Raw genomic sequence first — 20,573 nt, forward strand, 5'->3', positions numbered from 1 at the left:
TAAATTGCTCACTGATTGACAGTTTGAGCTTTTAATTATGCAAATCAAATTTTACACGGGGTTTTCAGTGAATTCAGCGGATGTTAAGCTATAGCATTTATTCACACTGCGTACACGATGGGGACATTTGCTTAACCACGTTCTTCCCCTTCAAAAACACAGAACCAGGATTGATTAGGCTATTACATGGTCAGTATTCTTATGGCGCTACTGGACAGTGTTGGGTGTAATTACTGAACCGTAATTTAATTACTTTTCCCTTGAAAAAGTAAAGTTAGGGATTAATCTTAATTTTCTGTAATTTAGTACAGTTACTTCTGATGTAATTGCATCTAACCTTCTCCCTTTAAATACTTTGGTCAGTTCAATAATAATTTATGCAATTTCATGAGCAGATTCATGTCTGTCCTTGAATTGTTTAACTGGTCATGGTTGAGTACTTTTTACAGAGAGTAATCTGTACAGTAATCTAATTACACTGTTGAAGATGTAATTAGTAGCTAGAAATAAATTACTTTTATAGAGTAACTTACCCAACACTGCTACTGGATTATAATTCTTATCCACTTCTATATTTTCGTTAGACTTTTTTTTTCTTTTTTTTCTTTTTTCTTGGGAAATTCAGACTCTTTCTATAACATATTTGAGATAGTGTATGTGTTTTGGACGCCTTTAAATGTTCCTAAAAGTGTGTAAACTTCAATTCAAATATAAATGAGCCTTAATCTAATTTCACAGTACATACAGATGAGGGCAGTATTGTGTAGAGAATGTATTGTCCAAGAGAAAGTTCCGATTTCAAAGCACTAATACACTCTTCATAACAGGGTGCAGCATGACATTAACACAGGGCTTTTCTGGTTCTGGAGTTGAGGCGTTTAGAAAGGTATCAAATCCTTTTTAATGTCAGGAGTTGTCTCATTGATGGCATTAAAGATTGTGCCTTCGGCTAATTTTGTAATTCTTTCAGGAAGTGATAAGAATGCACTCTCAGATCATTTTAACACATTTGACCATGTTAGAAAATGCAAAAACAAGGCCACGGATTCTGTCGGTATGGAAGCTTATAGGTAGCAATATTCAATTTGAAATGTAATATGCAAAATGACAATGCAATATGTAAAATGGCAATGCATTTCTGTATTTCACTTTTAATTTACCCATACATTTGTGCAACGTTTGGTGCAAAATGAAAATGAAAATTCAATTATATAATTTACATTTGCCATTTCATACACTAGTTTTAATATTTAATTGAATACTTATTTTAACGCTTTATAAGTTGCAAAATTAAAATTAAAATGTATTACAGAAATGATTAGATAGCCTATGTTTAACATGTTCAAGCAAAAATTGTGGCAAAATTGTAATTTAAATGTATTTTTTTCTTAATTGCATTTACACTCACATTTAAGACACTTGTGATTGCATTTCCATTAAGTGTCCCGCAATGAATGTAGCAACATTCAATGTGCAATTTGAAAATGCATTCTGAGCCCATCACGTGCCGGTCCCGCCCTGTCTTTACTGCCTGAAGGCTGGGCTCGGCAACAGGTAAACATACCTATGGTGTTGGAAGGAAACATGGCGAAGCAGAGCTGACACGAGGCACGGGCATTAAATTCACTAGCAGATGAAGTGGAGCGTGGACAGAGAAATGGTAGTGTTTCCGAAAATTATTACATGCCTGCAGCTAGGCTACATAAAACAGAAACAAAAAACGTTCATAATATAAATAATAACTATAAAGGTATCTATTACGAAAAGTATATTAATATCGTTCTAGTTCAGCTAGAATTATTTTGTATTTTGTTTTTTGTATTGTGAAAGTGATTCCATATTGTTTCTCTGTGCCATTATCATTATAGTTGTGGTGTGGATGATTTTTAAAACTAACCTCTTTGTTGTTACTGTTATTGGCGCATAATTGTACTCATTCCTGCAGATTTTGTGCTCACTCCCAATGTGCACGCAGATAAAGCGCATCTTCACGCGCTTCAACAGAAAACCGCCAGGCGCGCACTCGCGTAATTTAAAAATGAACGTTCATTCCCTTGTACTGGCTAACTGACTAATCTCTCTCTCGCTCTCGCTCTCTCTCTGACAATTACTTATAATTAATATATGTGTGAGAGTAAATATAATTTCGGATAGATTTGACAACTTTATTAACTTAAAGATAATTGTTAATCGAGATTTTTTTTCTCCAAAAGAAGCATGTCCAGCCAAACTGTACAATTAAGAGGTAAGAAATACAAATACTGATCCTACTTTAAGTCAAATAAATGTTTATTTTATTTAAAATAGGGGGGGGGGGGGGGGGGTCCGAATCCGATACGGCTTCGAAACGACCGGAAGTCATTAATTTCCTATGGAGATTTGCAGACCGCATGCGAATGGGTCCGAACCGGGTCCGAACGAGTGCGGTGCGAAAAAAATCGTGTCAGTTGGTCATCCGGATGCGTTAAAAAAATTGAACTCTTGCAAAAGGCTACGGACGGTTCCTATCCTACAATTCCAGCGGAAGTTAGCGTTGCTATGGTACTGATAAACAAACCTGAATTCTTAACTTTTAATAAAATAAATAGTGATTTTATAAGGATAAGTTGTCATGTAATTTTTTTTATTTTCATGATTTTCTAACGTTATTAGGGCATTTAATACAATTAAAATGTATAATTAAATATTGTGGCCCCCGCTCATTCACATACAGCCAGAAAATTCCATGATGGCAAATCGTCGGCTGGTCAGTGCTCTTGCTGTTGCTCTCCTATACTGGAGAATTGTACATTCTGACACTGACAAAATCAACCGTTCTGATCTCTCCGCCATTTTTGTTCTACTCGTTTCCGAAGCTTCCGACACTTCCAACGCTTTTCAACGGTGTAGTACAATGTCCGCTGGGGGCGTATTGCGTATTACGGAGCTGATTTCAACTGCCAGTGTGAAGGCGGCGTAAAGGTCTTTGCACACTGAGTCCGAATTCGAATGCAAAGGCCTTAAATCTTAAATATTAATGGACAAATTGAATCTTAGTTGTTCCATACAATGGTGGAAGCCTAGTGCCTACTGATCAGGTGTCTACACATCCATCTTCCATACCGCTTGTATATTGGGTTGCGTTTCCCGAAAGCATCGTTAGCCAAATGGTCCCAAGTAACGTTACAGTCGTTATCAGCGTAGTTCAACGAGTTGGTGTTTTCCGAAACCATCATTATAACGAACATTCACAAACAGCATTGAAAAGTTATGTGGTTGGAACGACAGCTCTCAACCTGTGGTTAGAAGCATAGTTTCTTGTTTGCATTACATGTGGACTGAATAAATCCTTGAACAAAATAAGCAAGCTGACATTCAGTACAATCTGTATCTTTTATTTAGAATATACAAATGTTATTTACGTCTTTTAAGTTTGTCAAGAGATTAAGAGTCGTTTTCGAAGAGTGCGCATGTGCGTAAGCGCAGTAGCCTACATAAGGCCTAGATTGAATCTGGAAAGTACTGGGAACATTACAGTAACGTTAGAGCAACATTACAATAATGTTAGGGGAACGTTAAAGTAACGTTAGATTAACAGTCTACAAACCAAAAACTAACATTCTATTTCCGTTAAGAAAACGTTACTGGCTAAACAAAAACGAACCTTATAATGGTTCTGGGAACCAAAAATTGTTAGCTGGATTGCAGCATGTTTGGTGGGGGTGTTGAGTATTTGCAGCACACGTCGTGTCGAACTGATTTTCTGGTGTGTTTCTTTCTATTTCCATGTGTTTTTTTCAGTTGCAGTGTGTTGAGCTCTCTCGGCCACCGTACAATAGGACTACAAGCAACTGCCAATAGCATGTGCTTTCTGTGCCTACGACTAAGGAAATAACTGTCCATATTAGCAGGTAGGCCAGCTACCTTAATAGTATATTCGTCATTTAAAAAGAGAAACCCAAACTAGAACTGCAGAACCATTTTGAATATCAAATGTACGGCACGTACACGTTTTGGCTTCTTTGCTCGCTTTCATCACTTTCGCTTTAATTCCTCCTGCACTGATTCATTCGCTAAACTGACTAGCCAATCAGAGCCATCTCTCTCACCGACGACCAATGCCGATTCAACATGTTGAATCAGACGAACTCCCACAGAAGTGAGTTCGACACCGCAAAAACTAGCCCTACAGACGCTGGCCGACCGTCTGGTGCACAGCTTTTAAACAATGACCAAAATATAAAACGGGACACACCTAAAATGCAGCAATACAGCTAAAAAAAGTATCTGTGCAAGTTGCCTCTGGAATACTAAAGAAGTGAAGTTCAAGACAAGTTGGCATTTGCAAGACACTGTCACATTAGTAGATCATTTTTTTAATGTTTTATATATATATATATTGGATATGCAATGCTAATGAGGTATAATTTTAAAGAAATATGACCTTGCGTTGCAGTGCTATTGTCTATAAAAAGTACTGTTTCTACAGCATATTCAGATGATACCCTCAGTAATGAATCTGGAAGTAGAATCCAGGGTCCATACATCACACCAGGTGTGCCAAAATTACAATACATCCAGACAGCCTTCTCTTTTGAATGCATTCCCATTTATTCACTTTGGCATGCAACATCTGCAATGTTGAAAATGTAACACCCTAAAAGTGTGGAAACCAGGAGAAGAATTATTCAAGAAAAGAATAAAAACATTATTTAAGTTATAACGTCTCATTTCAGGCTATAATTGAGAGTCACGAGGCAGAACGAGGTAGAATAAAGAGTCGTAAAGCCTTAATTTTGTAATATTGTGGCAATTACTGAGGAAAGCTATGATGGAAACAGCAATCTGATTGTCTTAGATGATGGATGGGCTTATTTCAGAGTGATCTAGATTGTGGTAAACCTATGATTAAAACCTAAAGCGTGTAAAGAGACTTTTTTTTTAACAAAAGTACAATATGAACAGCCCCTCTCTGGTATGGCTTTCTTTGATGAATAATAATGTGCTCCTGACTCTGGACTCGAGCCTCTTTTTTTCAGTCATTCATTCATACGTTTTTATTTCGAAGAGCAATGAACAGCTCCAAACACAATTCTATGGTTTGCATTCACAGAAAACCGCTGCTCCTGTAATGCATACGAGGAAATACAATGACCCATTCAGGGAACATCCTCCGTATCTTACGCAGCAGAACACGGGCAGGATAGATTGTCTCTGCAATTGTAATTAATCCTAAGGGAAACATTTTGGAGGTGCTGTACTTCCAATTAGCACACTTAATTTAGCCTAGGGAATCTAATTTGGGAAATCTATTTACAGAGATGTACAGAATCCCACAATCTCTACAAAGGGAAATCCAGCACCTTCAATGAAAAAGTGACTTTGAAAGAGTCATGAAAGCACAGCCAACTGTTATTAGCTCCTGACAAAGGACCAGTCATTCAAGCATTTTCAATATAAAGTTCATGCTGAATAGAGCTGCAGTGAATTAGCTTGAGGCATTTTTAAACATGGTCTTCCAATAAAAAGCAACTAGGGCTTTCAAAATGCTAATACCTCAAAATGTCTACGTGATTTTGGTTTTAGAAATATCACAACCGGGGAGTTGGTATTGTGAATTGAGAATGTATTACCTGTCATGTAAATACTTACTGTTATTTATTTTAAAAATGCCACAGAGCTGTCAGTCCTTGAATCTTTTTTCTTTCTTTATATTGTGCTATTTTAGAGTTGTAATAGCATGTTTAGTTTGTGCTGAGCTTTTTCCCCCTCTTCTGTTTGTATCCTCGACAACTATGACAGATGTGCCTTCAAGGAAAAATACAGAAATTATCCTTCATAGAAACACCGCATATTCTGTTGTTATATTCTGCGCTGCTCTATTGCATCATGCTGCAGGAAATACAATACACAGAAGCAAATGCGATTGTAGATTTATAACAGAATAAAACTGAAATTGTTGAAATCATACAGTGATTAACATACATCAAACTATAATGGTAATACAGTTCCAACTCAAATTCTTAATCTCTTTGTTTGGGAGAGCTCACAGATAGCATGTGGTAATCATGCTGAAATCTGTGGCACTTGTGGCTCAGACTCTATACTGGCATGCATTATCAGAGCTAAGTGCAGCTCACAAATGGCTCCATCATGTTTTTAAGTAATGCATATTCAGGTTTACCGTAGGTCAAATCTACGGAGCCACATGGTGAAATCTACAGAGGGACATGGTGGTGGGGAAAAGAATATGAGATATAGGGAGTTTGCATTCCCTTGCAAAATGTTTGCGTTCCCGCAAGAAAGTTCCATGGGGGAATGCAATAGTTTTGCGAGCAAATGCAAAAATTTCAAATATGTTTTTTTCCTCCCATCGCATATTTTTTCCACCACCATATCTCTTTAGGGGCTCCATACAAATCAGACCACTTGGGCCCTATCCCAAATTGAACCCTTAAAGTCCAAACTTTCGTGACTAAATTCCGCTTTGACTGTCGGGTGGAAGTCTGCAGCACAAGTGTGCATTGAGGGCACATATATCGGCCATAAAATGCATCTGTAACCTAAAATGGCAAATGGGACACCCTACAGTCTTGTGGACTGAATGAACACACTCACATGGCAGTCCAAAGGCTCTATCAAACACCCGGCGCATTGCAGCGCCAAGAGCAAACGCAAGTGTTTTTTGCTAGTTTCAGTCTGACACAGGTATCATTTTCATGTCCTGCACCACGTTGTTTAAATAGCAAATGTATTTGCACCCATTTGTGCGCCCATGGGCGTGCTGGCCTGAAAACGAGGTGTGTTCAGGCGCATTGTTGGCGTGTTGCTATTTTGAGGCAACTGAAATAGACTGTGCCATTGACAAACAAAAACCTGATCTAAAGTCAATGGTGCAATATTTTTTTATTGTTTTATTTAAAGAGCGTGTTAGTAATGTAGCCTACTCCTATAGGCGGGGCCCTAATGTGTACACTCTGCTTATTACACAGGGACGCAAGCACACAAACTAGCCAAATATAAAAAATAAAAGGATTACAATGTAAAAGATTAATATTGTGTACATAAAGATATGGTGGAATCCGGCTTGTCCCGTAGATTGTCTGCTTGTAGGCTTTAACCTCGCGCACGAGCAGATCCATTTGCTCTCTGGAGACGCGTTCGATCTTTCCGTTTGCAAATTCTGCCATTGTTAATAGTGAATCCGACATGGCGCAAGCGCAAATGGCTTTTAAAGGGAATGGGAAATTACACTCTGATTGGTTTTTTGAATGTCACACCCAAAACACACCCATTACTCATTAAAAGAATAGGGACAACCCTTTTAGACCATGCATCAGGCGCGGCGACCTTTTTTCCCATAGTTAAACTAGCAAAAGTGGATTCATAGTAAGTGCACTTGGGCCATGCACTTTAGACCATGTGCTTAGATCTTTAAAATAGGGCCCCAAAAGTCAAGCAAGTGTACATGAGGTGTGCCATTTGGGACAGGGCACAAGTTGTAAGTTGCCTCAGAACAAAGAAGAATACCTAAGCCTCGATGCTATGATTTTTTCCTACTGCAGTATTCAGATTTCTACTTGCCTTGTCAAACCTTTCAAATGTCCCAACATTAATCATTTTTGTAATTGTATACAGTGGTTACAATTACAGGAAATGTAAAGACAGCCAAAAATGGAAAAGGATGGAATACAAGAACAAACATAGTACAAGTAGCTTGTAATTTTCAACCCACTCTTACTGATGCTATCACACCAAGATTTTCATAAGTTATTCCTGCAGTTTCGACAAAACCTCAACTATGTTAGCTAACAAGCAGAATTCAAACTAAATGTCACAACCTAATGTTCGCAAGTTACACAAATGTGCAGTACATGTACAAAAGTACATGATACATTTTATGCAATAAACTGTGGGAAAAAAACAACATCAATTGGCCCCAACCTCTCACACTGGCCTCTGACCTGCAGGTCATCCTTACTGTTGAGCCCTGCTACATAAGAATAATATTCAATATAAAATCATAGAATTAAAATGCAGTAAAAAATATTAATGCGGATGTCAATTTTACACGTAACATGTACCTCAAAGTTCAACAGAAATGAAATAGTGCCAGTTCTGCTGCTTTGCACAATAGTGACCCATTTAATTTTTTGATGATTTTAAACTTGTATGACTTTATCACTAACAGATGTAGCAATAAATACATAAATATCAGTTATAAATTATATTGGAGTTATCAATTACATGCAGAGTCAGGTTTAAGGTTTGGTCCAAAGTTCAACTACAACTGGCCCAAAGTTTATTCCTTCTCAGTTAATGTTTACACACCAGCAAACACACTCTTCCACCTTCTCTCTACTCTACTGCATCAGGTAAAACAAAAGCTTTCTTCCTCTGTCTACGTGAAATATCTCTGAAAATGGAGAATGACATTGGTCTACTAGCAATTTTGCTGTAAACAGTGCCTGGAGGATTAATTCTGGTGAGACATTCTGTTCCTCATTATCATATTTTTCATAGTAAGAGATTCAAATAGCTTTGCATGGTGGCTTCATTTCAAAAGTGCAACACAAACTGTTAAAGAGATATGTTTTATATACATTCCAATTTAATAATGTTGCTGTCAGCATGTAGATTGTTACGCTTTTGCCATATTATCTGGGATGCTTTTCCTTTCTGGGAAGACATTGCCTAGCTGAATTAAATGAAAGAAATGCATTGCTTCATAGAATTTGTTTCAGAAATTCAGCAAAAGAGAGCAATAAATTAGTGTTCATGCACATCAACATCTATGCGTTTGGAATTTTTTGTAATGTAATTGCTCTGTATTTTGGCTTCATTTCCAGGAACACTGGTGAACGAAAAAAGATTTTGGGTTTTCTAAAGACGGAAAAATACAGGACAGATGGCAATCGAAAAGGGTACGTAATACATAATACAAAAGGAATTGCAAACTCAATACTCAAGTATACTTGAGAATTCTTGAGTTCAAGAACTCAAGAAACTAGACAAAGAATGCAGCTGTTGAATAAAGATAGAAAAATCAATAGTTACAGCAATATGCGAGTGATACAAAATAATGACACTTCACATTCAGCTTTATAGCTCTATCTGAAAGTCCTCCACCTATTATTAACATTTAATCCATTATTCTTTCTCTGTTTAAATGAAACAGGGACTTTGCCCTTTCAAATAAAACCATGAAAAATTGTCTTCTGCACATTTATCGCACTGTACATTTATTGGTCTTATCTACATTTATGCGACCTGCTTCACCCTTGTGTGTCAACTTTGTGCTGCTCATGATTGAAAACAAAATGATGAATTGGTAGACTTCACCCTGAAATCAAATACTGGCCAAAAAAATAGGTTATGAGTAAATTATTCCTTGTAGTTTAGTAAAGGCATAAATCATTGTGGTTTAGTCAAGATAACACATTATATATGTTATGAAACCTCAAATTTAGAGTTAAAAATGAGTTAATAAAAGTACATTTTTAACTTTGTTTCATTTCTAGTGATGGATATTCCCTCTGATAATGTGTATGCTTATGCATTATCAAAAACCCTCACAAAGGTTTCTTCTCCTGTGACGGTGGGTCTGTATTCAGAATGTCACAACAGGATCAACATGGTGCTCAAGAACATCGAGGGTAAGTGTGCACACTTTTTTCGAACAACTTAAAATGACTAACCCTACAAATCCTCCCAGATGTCTTGGAGATATTGATGTGTTTGACTCTTTATCTTCCATTTGCAGTGCATATGAATCAAGAGGCAAAAAGAAGAGAAGAGACGTACACTAAGGAACCAAAGCCTCGCTCAATTACACCGTCTGTTTCTGATCTGCTTTCTCTTATCTTGCGGCTCCTCTTCTATCGGCCCGTGTGGACGGAGCAGAACCAGAACATGAAGAACATTCGTTATCTGTTCGTGAGGTTCAGCGCGTGGCATTTTGCAGGCAGTGACCTGCTCTGGGCTGGACTGGTAATACAGTTGTGCAAGGCTCTTCAAAACAGCTTTGGGAAGCTCCAGCTGGGACTTTTCCGGATCGCCCAACACAACGAAGAGAAAGATGCAGCAAAGAAGAAGATTGAGGATATTCCAAAGAACTGGAGATCCAAAAAGTTGGGCTGCATCCCCATTTGGGCACTAATACTCATGGGATTCATTGGTTCACTCCTTATTCTGGTTCCTCTCATTATGTATGGATTTCTAGAAATGAAGGACAACCAAGAAGGAGAAAAAGTTGAGTCCTCAAGTGGGTATGGTGTGCTGGAAGGTTTTGCCATCGCTGTACTTGGTGTTCCTGCAGTTGGAGCTCTGCGATTCATATTTTTGTTGTTGAAGAACCTCATCTTCAACCAAGACCTTAAAATTAGACAAGGGCTGGACAACAAGAAGGTAAGTGAGCAGCTGGGACTAATGCATGAAGTTCGTAAGGAGATGAGACTGCTGTGCTGCTTTATTTACTTCATGGAGATCTTCGAAAGGAGGAGGATCAGGGTGGTGTTGGAGATCACCAACTTGGATCGTTGCACACCGAAGAAAATTGTTGGTGTTTTGGATGCCATCAACATTCTCCTATCTGATGAAGAGAGTCCCTTCATTTCTGTGCTTGCTGTTGATCCAGAAGTCCTGGTTAGGCAGGTCCAACAGGCAGAAGATTGTGTAAACAAAAGAGACTCTGCATATGACTTTCTAGATCGTATAATCACACTGCCCTTCACCGTACCTCCACTATCTGATGCATCAAAGTCCAGCCTCTTTGAGAACATTGTCCGTGGTCAGTCTGAGATCTCTGAAGACATTCCTCTTGACGGGACTGCTGCATCTACTTCAGGAGGTCCTGTGACATCGTTCTCTGTTGAAGATGAGCGTTCTATAAAGTACAGTGAGACTGAAGAAGAACAAGTCACCCCTTTGATTGCAAACAAGGGAAACTTTAAAACCTTTGCTGCAACAGAACTTAATCTAAATGAAGTGAATAAGTTAATCGAGTCTGCATTTTCTTGCATCTTCTCAAGACATAAAAGCAAACTTCAGTCATATATATCCGGAGACACCATGTCCATGAGACGAGTGATTAACTCAATTCGAGTAACCATTATGATTATGGAGACGCAAAAATTGGAGCCTCCACCTCCAGAGAAGATAGCAGCTTGGGTGGTTTTGGTGGACCGCTGGCCTTGCAGATTAAGTTGGATTATTCAATGTGTTGAAGATGACCAACAGAGTAACGAGATAGACGGATCATTCTGTGCTGCTGATAATACCAAGACACTATGGGAAGTGTTCAATTACAGTAGTCTGGAACTCTGCATCATTGGATATAAGGTGGAGAACTTTCTAGAAAGAGATGGAGACCCTGAGTTGTTTGAGGTTTTCCTTAGGAAAGACTTCCAGTTCACTGTAGGGGAGTTGGAAATGTTTCAGCTTTGCACAGTGAACTTAAATTACTCTATCAAGAACGAGCTGGCCAGGGTTCGTGGGAGCCGCAGACTGAAGAAAGCAGGGAGAAATGCTTTCCTGTCCCTCTCATCACAAACTGTAATGAACATGAAAACTGATGATATTTGTCAAGAGGTTTGTATGAAAAAAGTCAAAGCAGCAGTTAGTTTCGACATAGCACTCTTTATACTATATATATATATATATATATATATATATCGTCACCTTGGAATTTTAAGGAGCGGTTTTGAGATATTGAGCTTCAAAGTTTTTGCATTCCATTCGATAGAACCTCACACAACTTAAAAGAAAACATCACATAATGTAAATAAGTTGTCACAGAATAGAATAAGAATATGTGAATAACTAAATGTTGACAAAAATGTCAGATAGAACCTTATAATTCCAAGGTGACTATACAAAAAAGTTTGGGGTTGGTGATTAATTTTTTTTATATTTGTTTAATGAAGTCTCTTCTACTCACTAAGACAACATTTATTTTATATATATATATATATATATATATAAATACAGTAAAAACTAATATTGTGAATAATTATTTCAGTTTAAAATAACTGTTTTCTATCATAATATATTTTAAAATGTAATGTATTCCTGTGATGGAAAAGCAGAATTTTCAGCATCATTAATCCAGCTTTCAGTGTCACATGATCCTGCAGAAATCATTCTAATATGCTGATTTGGTGCTCAAACAATATTTCTTATTATTATTATTCATTTTGAAAGACAGTTGTGCTCCTTAAAATTTTTGCACTCTGTGATAAAATAGAAATATGAATAGAAATATTTTCTAACATACTTTTGATCATTTAATGCATCCATGCTGAATGAAAAAAAAGTAATTTCTTTAAAAGAAAATTTTACTGACCCCTAACATACTGTATGTATATATGCTGGATATATTTTACTGTTTTCCAAATTATTTGGTCTTTTATATAAATATATGCATTTGTTTCTTTTTTAGCTGTCAAAGCTAAGCTTCCCAGAGAAATACCTTGAAACAGTAAGGAAAAATTTCATAGATGGCAGAACGATCCTCTTCAGTGACACCAAAGACCTCAGGCAAGTCCTGCAAATGACTCTGGGAGAATGGATGACTTTTAAAATTCATTTCCTAGGGGTCATACCTCCTAGTCAGCCAGCTCAGGCAAAAACTCTTCCAGAAGCCACAAACCCTGGAGTGATCATATGCTCATCTGACCATAGCTGTTAAGCAGTATAACTGACCTTGAGGTTTGCATCATTGCATTTTTCCTCCTGTGCATGCATTCAGTGGACTAAGATTGTTTCAGGAAACAATACTGTATCACTACAAAAATATAATTCCTTACGGTGAGGCAAAAATAAGACTGTAAATGTACACCAGTGAATCAGACTACTCAACAAATGATGATACTTAAAAATAGAGCTTTGTAATGCAGAACTCTTTCAGTCTTCAAACAGATCAAATATGTAAGATGCATTATTGATTATGGGAATAAGTGGTTTTATTTTGCATAGCTATTAAGATTTTGCAATAACTCTCAATGAAATTATTCCTGAATGTAATTTCTGTATGATTTAAAAAAAAAAAAAAAAAAAATTTAAGTGTGCAGCATAAAGGGTAATACAACATGTACCCAAGTTCGCACACATATATAAACATTAGCTAACTTTATTTTAATTAATGTGTTATTTCTATCCATTGACTGACATTACAAACCTTGTAATTAAGACTGTAAAACCATTTTCTCCAAAAACATGAAAAACCGTCTGTACTTATTAACCACACATCCATACCTGAGACACACCAGGTCCAATGATAACACCATTGATCAGGTTAATACTGTCTGACCATCGATATCATCTGTGAAGGAAAGGTGTTTAACTTTATGAAGTAAAAAGTTTGTGTTTGGTAAATTATAAGGTTTCTGCGCAACAAAACAGAATTGCAAAACTAAAAACTGGTTTGAAAACAGGAGAGAAGACATTAGGCTCATAAAGAGCTTAAAATAGAACAGAATGTTAACAAATATCTCAGGGTTCATTGTACAAGGTTCATGTCTATACACACATAAAATGTTTATGGTCATAAAGGTTCAGCAAATACAGAGCTACAACATATAACACAAGTGCAATAAAGCATTGCCACAAAATATAAAACATCTGCAAATATAAAAATTGTGTAACAGTCAAACAACCTCATATTCCGTGAATCTTATCTAAAGAATTACTAAAGAATGTCATGTTGCATGTCAACCATTTCTCATGAAATTCCCATGGTAGCTCCAGAGTTTCCGGTTTCATTATATCACTCCTGAGTTTTTCCATACAAAAACTTTGGCAGTGTTCAGAATCTGTACTTTGACACCTTAGTTTTACTTTCTATAAAACTTTAATATAGGACTGAATGACAGCGTGCAGATGTTTTTTTAATCGCACAACCTGTCACAGAGTTTTACTTTATGCTCTGTGGGAATGGGGCTTCTGAGAAAGCAGAGAAAATATATATATATATCTCCCATGCAGCTCAGCGGAGACCTCCCACGGATCTATGGCGCTAATGTAAAAGTTGGAATGTTCAACTGCGCAAGCAACATGAAAGAACATCCTAGAAAATAGAGCATGGCTTTTATGCTTGTATTTGTATACAGATATAGGCTACATATTTGTATACATGAACACTTACGCATTTATATGTTATGTTGATTAATTGGATTCATCAATTAATAATAGTACTTCAAGCTGTTAGGAAAATCCTTACAGGTCAAAGAGCATAACTAATTGTGTAAATTAATCACACTATATTAAATGTGCAGTCCTAGAAACATACTAAAATTGCTCGAAAATGACACTTTTGTAATTGCATCAAACAAGACATGATTCTGAAACTGCCTGCAGTTAATATGGTTGCCTTTATTGAATCTTTATCTTCAAGTACAGTCAAGACAAACCAATCGACAAAGAGAGGTCGGTAGGTGTGTGCCGGACTGAAATATGACTCTGAAATTGCGAACATCAAAGTGGGGGTTCATATGAAATCGATATCATGCAGACATATTAAGGGAATTTAATGGGCCAGGAAAGGGGGGGATATTCTTACCCCTCTCACTCAGAATCAATGCAGGACATCGTCCTTGGTGTAAGCAGAGGAAATAACAGTACATATAGCGATGTGATTTTAAAATAAAATTGTATCGATGGATTCTTTACATGGAAAATGGAAACAAGGACTGCTGAGAGTGCATATGATAACATTCAGATGAACACAAAGAAGAGCCTTAAAATACAATACTGCATCATGCAGCATTTTCCTATTCAGGCTGTTGTCCTGTTCTGCAAGGGCCGTTAAACACATAATGCGCATTTGCATCAGAAATGCTTGTGAAAAATGCTCGCATAACACAGAGCTGAGTTAGTAACCAACAATGACATCAACAATATTTGATATCAGGATGGATGAGCTGTGCATTGTGCCTATGCCGGCAGGACAAACAGCAAACCACGGCATTGATTACAGAGTTTGATGCATAAAGATGGGTAGTAAAACACTTTTTTTCAGTCTTTATGGCCTCTCACACGGCAAGGGCCTCCATTTACGTGTGGGTTTTTAGAGCTATAAAGAGTGTTTTACATGGGCTTCCCCCATGTCAGTCAATTTAATAGGGATTCTCTCCCCTTTCCGAGCTTGATTCTTTGCGGACCACTTGGTGAAAACCCCGTAAATAAGGGGAATTGCTTTTGATGGCGGACTTTGACTGCATAGAGAAAGGCTAGACAAGCCGAGCCTCGCAAAGACTCTGATTATATCATGTCTCCCGCCGTGAAGGCTGTAGGCTAAGGGTAAAACTAATGAGGAAGTATTTCCTTGGCATTTGCAATTTCTCTCCGAAGGCCAAGGTCGACAAACGCGGCAGCTCAGCTAACAGAGACATCGCTCTCAGAGCAAACCAAGCTAAACTGGGAGTCGAACATTAAACTCTATGAACAGACTGACTGGGGGAGAAACAGAGGAGAGGAAGCCATTCAACATAATCATAGCAGTAGCTCAAATGAGGTTTTTAAAGTGAAATGGATTTTGCAATGCAAGAAATCCCAACACGGAACATACCGTGGCGCATTGGCCGTGGATGAACGGCTTAATTTGTGCTAGTGTGAAATTATAGATCACATTTCTCTCTGGCTGAAATGTAATTAAACATTCACAGCTGTATTGACTCTACTGATGGATAGTCACAGTTAATAAGCCACTTGTGGCTGACACAAATACAATATGGGTAATATCTGTAAGGATCATCTGTCATATCTCTAAACAGAAATAGCCCTAAACAACTGTTTCCATGTTCACAAGCGTGATCGATCTGTACAGCACATCTAAAGAGAAATATTCAAGGGAAAATAATTCATTATTTACTCTCATGTTGTTCCAAAGCCATATGGTGTTCATTTTCCCATTAAATATTTTGTAGAATTTTCCCACAACTCTTTTCAAAACAAGATAGTGACCATAAAAGAGCCAAAATTTAATTAAAGCAAATTTAATTCTATATTTTATGGTGATTTTATAGTGTATTTGGTCCTTTTTGAAGTTTCACAGACATTGTCACTATAATCTGAGTATACAAATGAATAATTAATGTTCATAAATTCTGTGTGTTACACAGAACGAACATAAAAGCATATACACTACCCTTCAAAAGTCATGGGGGAGTCAAAAATAATCTATAAGAATATCTATAATCTATATATATATATATTTTTTTTTATAAATAAGCATCACAGTTGTTTTCATCTTTGATAATAAAATGTTTCTTGAGCACAAAATCAGCATATTAGAATGATTTCAAAAGCATCATGTGTCTCACGATCTCTGGGAATACAAGAATCACAGCTTTAATGAAGCTAAACCAAACAACAGTTGTGCAAGTAGCTAAATCATAAAAAAAAAAAAAAAAAAAAAAAGTGGGTAGTACCCATAAACGGATAATTATGCACTCTCTGTCTTTTAATGAAGTTCAAATATTTAAAACTTTTTAATTAGGACGCCAAGCTTGACAGGGCACACTCAAAAAAATAAAACTGTGACACGTAGTGCGCAGGCTGAGGGGGGGCGTAAATTTAGACATGACATTCAGTCAGGGTTTGCTCTTTGAGCTTTTGAACAACCAGCACCCAAGCAAATAAGCCAATCAGATGTGTCAGACAGATGAGAGGTATTGGGAGCAGTTTGTAATTGGAGTGTTGATTGACACGTGGAGGATAAGTCTCAAAATAACGATGCTAATGTGCTCGCTTCCTCTTGTGTGTTAGTTGACACCTAGCGTCTGCAGCCACACAACACCGTGAGACTGATGGGAGCATAATCATCTGTTTAGAGATGATAAACTAAAACAATGCTTGTTTGCTTGCAGCTCGCATCAGTGAGTGGAAACAATGGGTCCTTGATTGGCACATTGTGTATATTATGAAATTAATGTCAGTGCGTGAGCAGGTGGATATTTCTATTTGCATAAATGGTGTGTGGGAGTGTGTTTGTATGTTTACCTACACGCTGAGACCATCTCTTACACGAGAGATCCACAATGCCATTACACAGAATTGTTTAGCGTCCCTGTAGGAATCTGAATCAGAATCACTTCGGTCGATGCTTCATGGGTGCAACAGAATTTGCCCTGCTTGTTAAAACTGAAAAACACAACAACAATAGTGCAAATGACAATGAAAACAACAGGAGACTCTAAAACCAAATTTTACTCTCTTTGCGCCGGCTTGATTATTTAATTAACAGCCTGGGAAAACAAGAATGACAGATTTAAGGAAACTACACCAAACAACAGGAAAAAAATCTCATTATTTCTCAAAAATTATATTATATATTTTTTTAAATGGAGAAGGAAAACATTTATAAAGTAATATAATAAATATAGCATAATAAATATTAAATAATATAATCTTTAAAATATAATAATAAAAAAATCTTATTATATTTTAAAAACTAAAACCTAGAAAACATTTTTACAAAAACTACAATTATTTTAAATCAATGTGTAGATGGCAGCAAAATAAATAACTAAATATATAATATTATGCAAATGAATGCAAATATAATACAGTAAATATAATATAACTAGAACATATTTTAAATAAAAATGGAGAAGAAAAATATGATATAATTCTTAATATATATATATATATATATATATATATATATATATATATATATATATATATATATATATATATAAAGATGAAAATTGCTTAACTTATTTTGATGAGTTAAAGCAATGTAAAAAAAAACATGTATTGTTCTTATATTTAAAAAAACTAAAAAGCAAATAAATAACTTTACAAAAACTAGAATTATTTTAAATAAATTTGTAAATGGAAGTAGAAAGTAAATAGTAAATAAATATAATTCTTAATATTTCATAACGTTTACATTTCAAAAAGTGGAAATATTGTATTGGTTGCTGCTCCTCTGGTTTTAACACATTTTTTTGACTAAAGCTGAAGTGAAGTTTAACCTTCTTTGGACACTTCTTAACTTTTGCTTTATTATTTATAATTTCAGAGTAAATTATTGATCTTTATTATCTTCTGTTCTGCACAATTAAACTGTTGGAGCAGATATGCACATCACACACATTGACCCAAATTAGCAAGAATGACCTCATCAAAGTCACTGCCGTCGTTAGCTGCAGGTTATGGTTTTATTATCTCACATTAACGACCCTGTTATCCTATCAGACTTGAATTTACTCCGGTCTCATCTTGTCGTACTTAAGACAGCAAGAGTTGTCGCTCACTTCCACTTAAGTCAAGGGAAGTTCTTTCAGCAGGACACAGACCGCAAATGAGCAGATATTATAAAACTTTTAAAAAGTGAACCAGCAGAGATGCCAGTTATTAATGCTAAAATGTGTGATTATATTTGTTTGCAATGTTGCTCCCAAAAGCTCATTCTCAATCTACAACTGAACAGTGGAATAACTTAATATAGGCCTAATATACACAATAAATCTCTGTAATTTATTTTTTGCCATACAGGATTTTGAACATTAAACTAGTTTTGTTTTAGTTTAGTTATTGTCCACAAGTGGAAATGTGTCTTTGGCTTCACTATACATCACACACCAACACAAAGTAACAGAAAACAATATGAAATTCCAATGTGTAGATATACAATATGCATCCACATCCACACCTACTCATATTCATGGTGGCAGTTGGCACAAATGACATCTGGTACACGTTTTTACTCGCCCACACGTCACCATATGGTAACAAATTGAGAATGCAAGGGATGAGAAGAATCCTCTAATAACCAAAGCTTTTTGTTTTACTTTTGATACATATCATTCAGTGGTCTTTATGTCTTTCCTACACTTGCACTAGCTACATTAGCCAGCCTAGACAATTTTTGCTTTGCTTTACAGGGACAGTTCACCCAAAAATGAAACATGACCGAATTTTCATTTTTGGGTGAACTATCCCTTTAATAGTCAGCACTCCATATCACATATAGTCACATTAAAATACATGTTGAGTCCTCTCAACAAGATTCCTAGACCATTTCTAAAATGTGCAGTGTTTTAGCCTCCAAATAAGATGCAATCTCTGAATGATCTTTTTAAAAACATAATTTAAATATTAAAGGAGTCATAATGTAGAAATTTCACTTTTCCACGAGAATCAATGTATGTTATGATTGCATAATGATTGTACACTGGCCGGGAAGCCGATATTTAAAAGTGAAGCGTTTGTTTACCTCAGGGTTTGTAAAAAAGGCCACGTGCACGCGCACGAAAAAACGAGATTTTGATTTCTTCCCCCTCTTGACGTCAAGACGGGGGAGGATATACCAAATATGGACACCGCAAACCTATGCCGCGGGAAGCCCGCCCCTCTCCCCCTCTCCCCCTCAGATTCAGTTTAGTCGACTCGAGAAAGATGGAGAAATCGAGTGCACACCTGAGATGCTCTGTGGGTGACTGCCACAAACAACATGCAAATGTGTTTTATCTACCAAAAACGCACCAAACTATCAGGGAACAGTGGAGAAAATTCATTTTTAATGACGCTGTCCCAACAACTCTTTCAAGTGGCGTATCGTTAGGTGTGTGCGCTAAACATTTTACACCGGAATCATTTACAAATTTGGGGCAATATCAGGCGAACTTGGCCTCGAAGCTCCGTTTGGGAAAAGGTGCCATCCCAACCATCAGGGACTTGCCAGAAATTGAAAAGGTAAGACTGTGTTTTTATTGCTCTACTGTGGCAAAGAGTATAGAAGCCCAAGAGGCGAAACTCAATAGAACGCCCCATAGCAACAGTTGCCCCCATGACTTGACGGCGCGGCCGCCATTATGGACTGAAAACTGAAGGAAAACGCCGAAAAATAAAGGGAGTCAATGGCACTGAAAAACTTAAAATAACAAAAACTTAACATAGCTTAATTTTTTCTGGCCGTCATATCTAAATATGAAAACAATTTAAAATACATTAATGAGGATGACCGACGTTAAATGACGTTAAATGACAGAAAATATACGTATATGTGTTGGTTAGGAAAATAGTATTTTGGGACAAAATATTACTATAGAAGTACTATAAGACTACTATAGAAATACTATAGCGGCTCTAGGATATTATAGAGGTATTACAGAACATAACATACTTCTGTGATGTTCTGTATAGCCTCTCTATAATATTTTTAAGCTGCTATAGTAGTCTTATCGTACTTATGTAAAATGTCCCAAATTACTATAGTATTCCTATAAGATTACTATAATATTTTGTCCCAAAATACTATAAATATGAAAACAATAATAATAAAAAACATTTATTTTGTCCCAAAATACTATAAGATTCCTTAGTACTTTTTAGTAAGGGTATCCCCACCGAATCGGCTTCATTAGCCTACCACTTACGGTTTGCAAAGATACAATTATAAAATTACTGCAAAACTTTAATCTATCAATATTTATGTTCTATTATGCATTTTCCTTGTTATATGACTAACAGAAATTTATGAAATAATATATGTTCGCTTGTCTATAGGCAGATACACAGTAATTAGATATAATAAGATATTTATTCAAATGTTGATTTTGAAATTAGTAAACATCACCATATATATG

General features: G+C 36.4%; 1 protein-coding gene across 2 annotated transcripts; it reads left to right on the forward strand.

Moving 5' to 3' along the window:
- The first annotated feature begins 1,562 nt into the window (after positions 1–1,562).
- Positions 1,563–13,188, forward strand: nkpd1 (NTPase, KAP family P-loop domain containing 1). 2 transcript variants are annotated; one of them, XM_084396067.1, is made up of 6 exons: positions 1,563–1,660; positions 3,781–3,890; positions 8,829–8,903; positions 9,501–9,635; positions 9,743–11,568; positions 12,419–13,188. In XM_084396067.1, exons 3-6 carry the CDS (start codon positions 8,888–8,890, stop codon positions 12,665–12,667), a joined length of 2,226 nt encoding a protein of 741 aa, XP_084252193.1. In that variant the 5' UTR covers positions 1,563–1,660; positions 3,781–3,890; positions 8,829–8,887; the 3' UTR covers positions 12,668–13,188. The 2 variants fall into 2 exon arrangements, with proteins under 2 accessions (XP_084252193.1, XP_084252192.1); XM_084396066.1 differs by lacking the exons at positions 1,563–1,660; positions 3,781–3,890 and adding an exon at positions 8,377–8,464.
- The last annotated feature ends 7,385 nt before the right edge of the window (positions 13,189–20,573 follow it).

The sequence above is a fragment of the Rutilus rutilus genome (assembly GCF_951802725.1).
Source record: "Rutilus rutilus genome assembly, chromosome: 22".
NCBI lineage: Eukaryota > Metazoa > Chordata > Actinopteri > Cypriniformes > Leuciscidae > Rutilus > Rutilus rutilus.

Bases quoted from the DNA above. Each gene is read 5' to 3' on its own strand.
- nkpd1 (XM_084396067.1), top strand. The intron at 9,636-9,742 runs GTAAGTGTGCAC...TTCCATTTGCAG, and splicing joins GGTGCTCAAGAACATCGAGG to TGCATATGAATCAAGAGGCA. The intron at 11,569-12,418 runs GTTTGTATGAAA...TTTCTTTTTTAG, and splicing joins CTGATGATATTTGTCAAGAG to CTGTCAAAGCTAAGCTTCCC.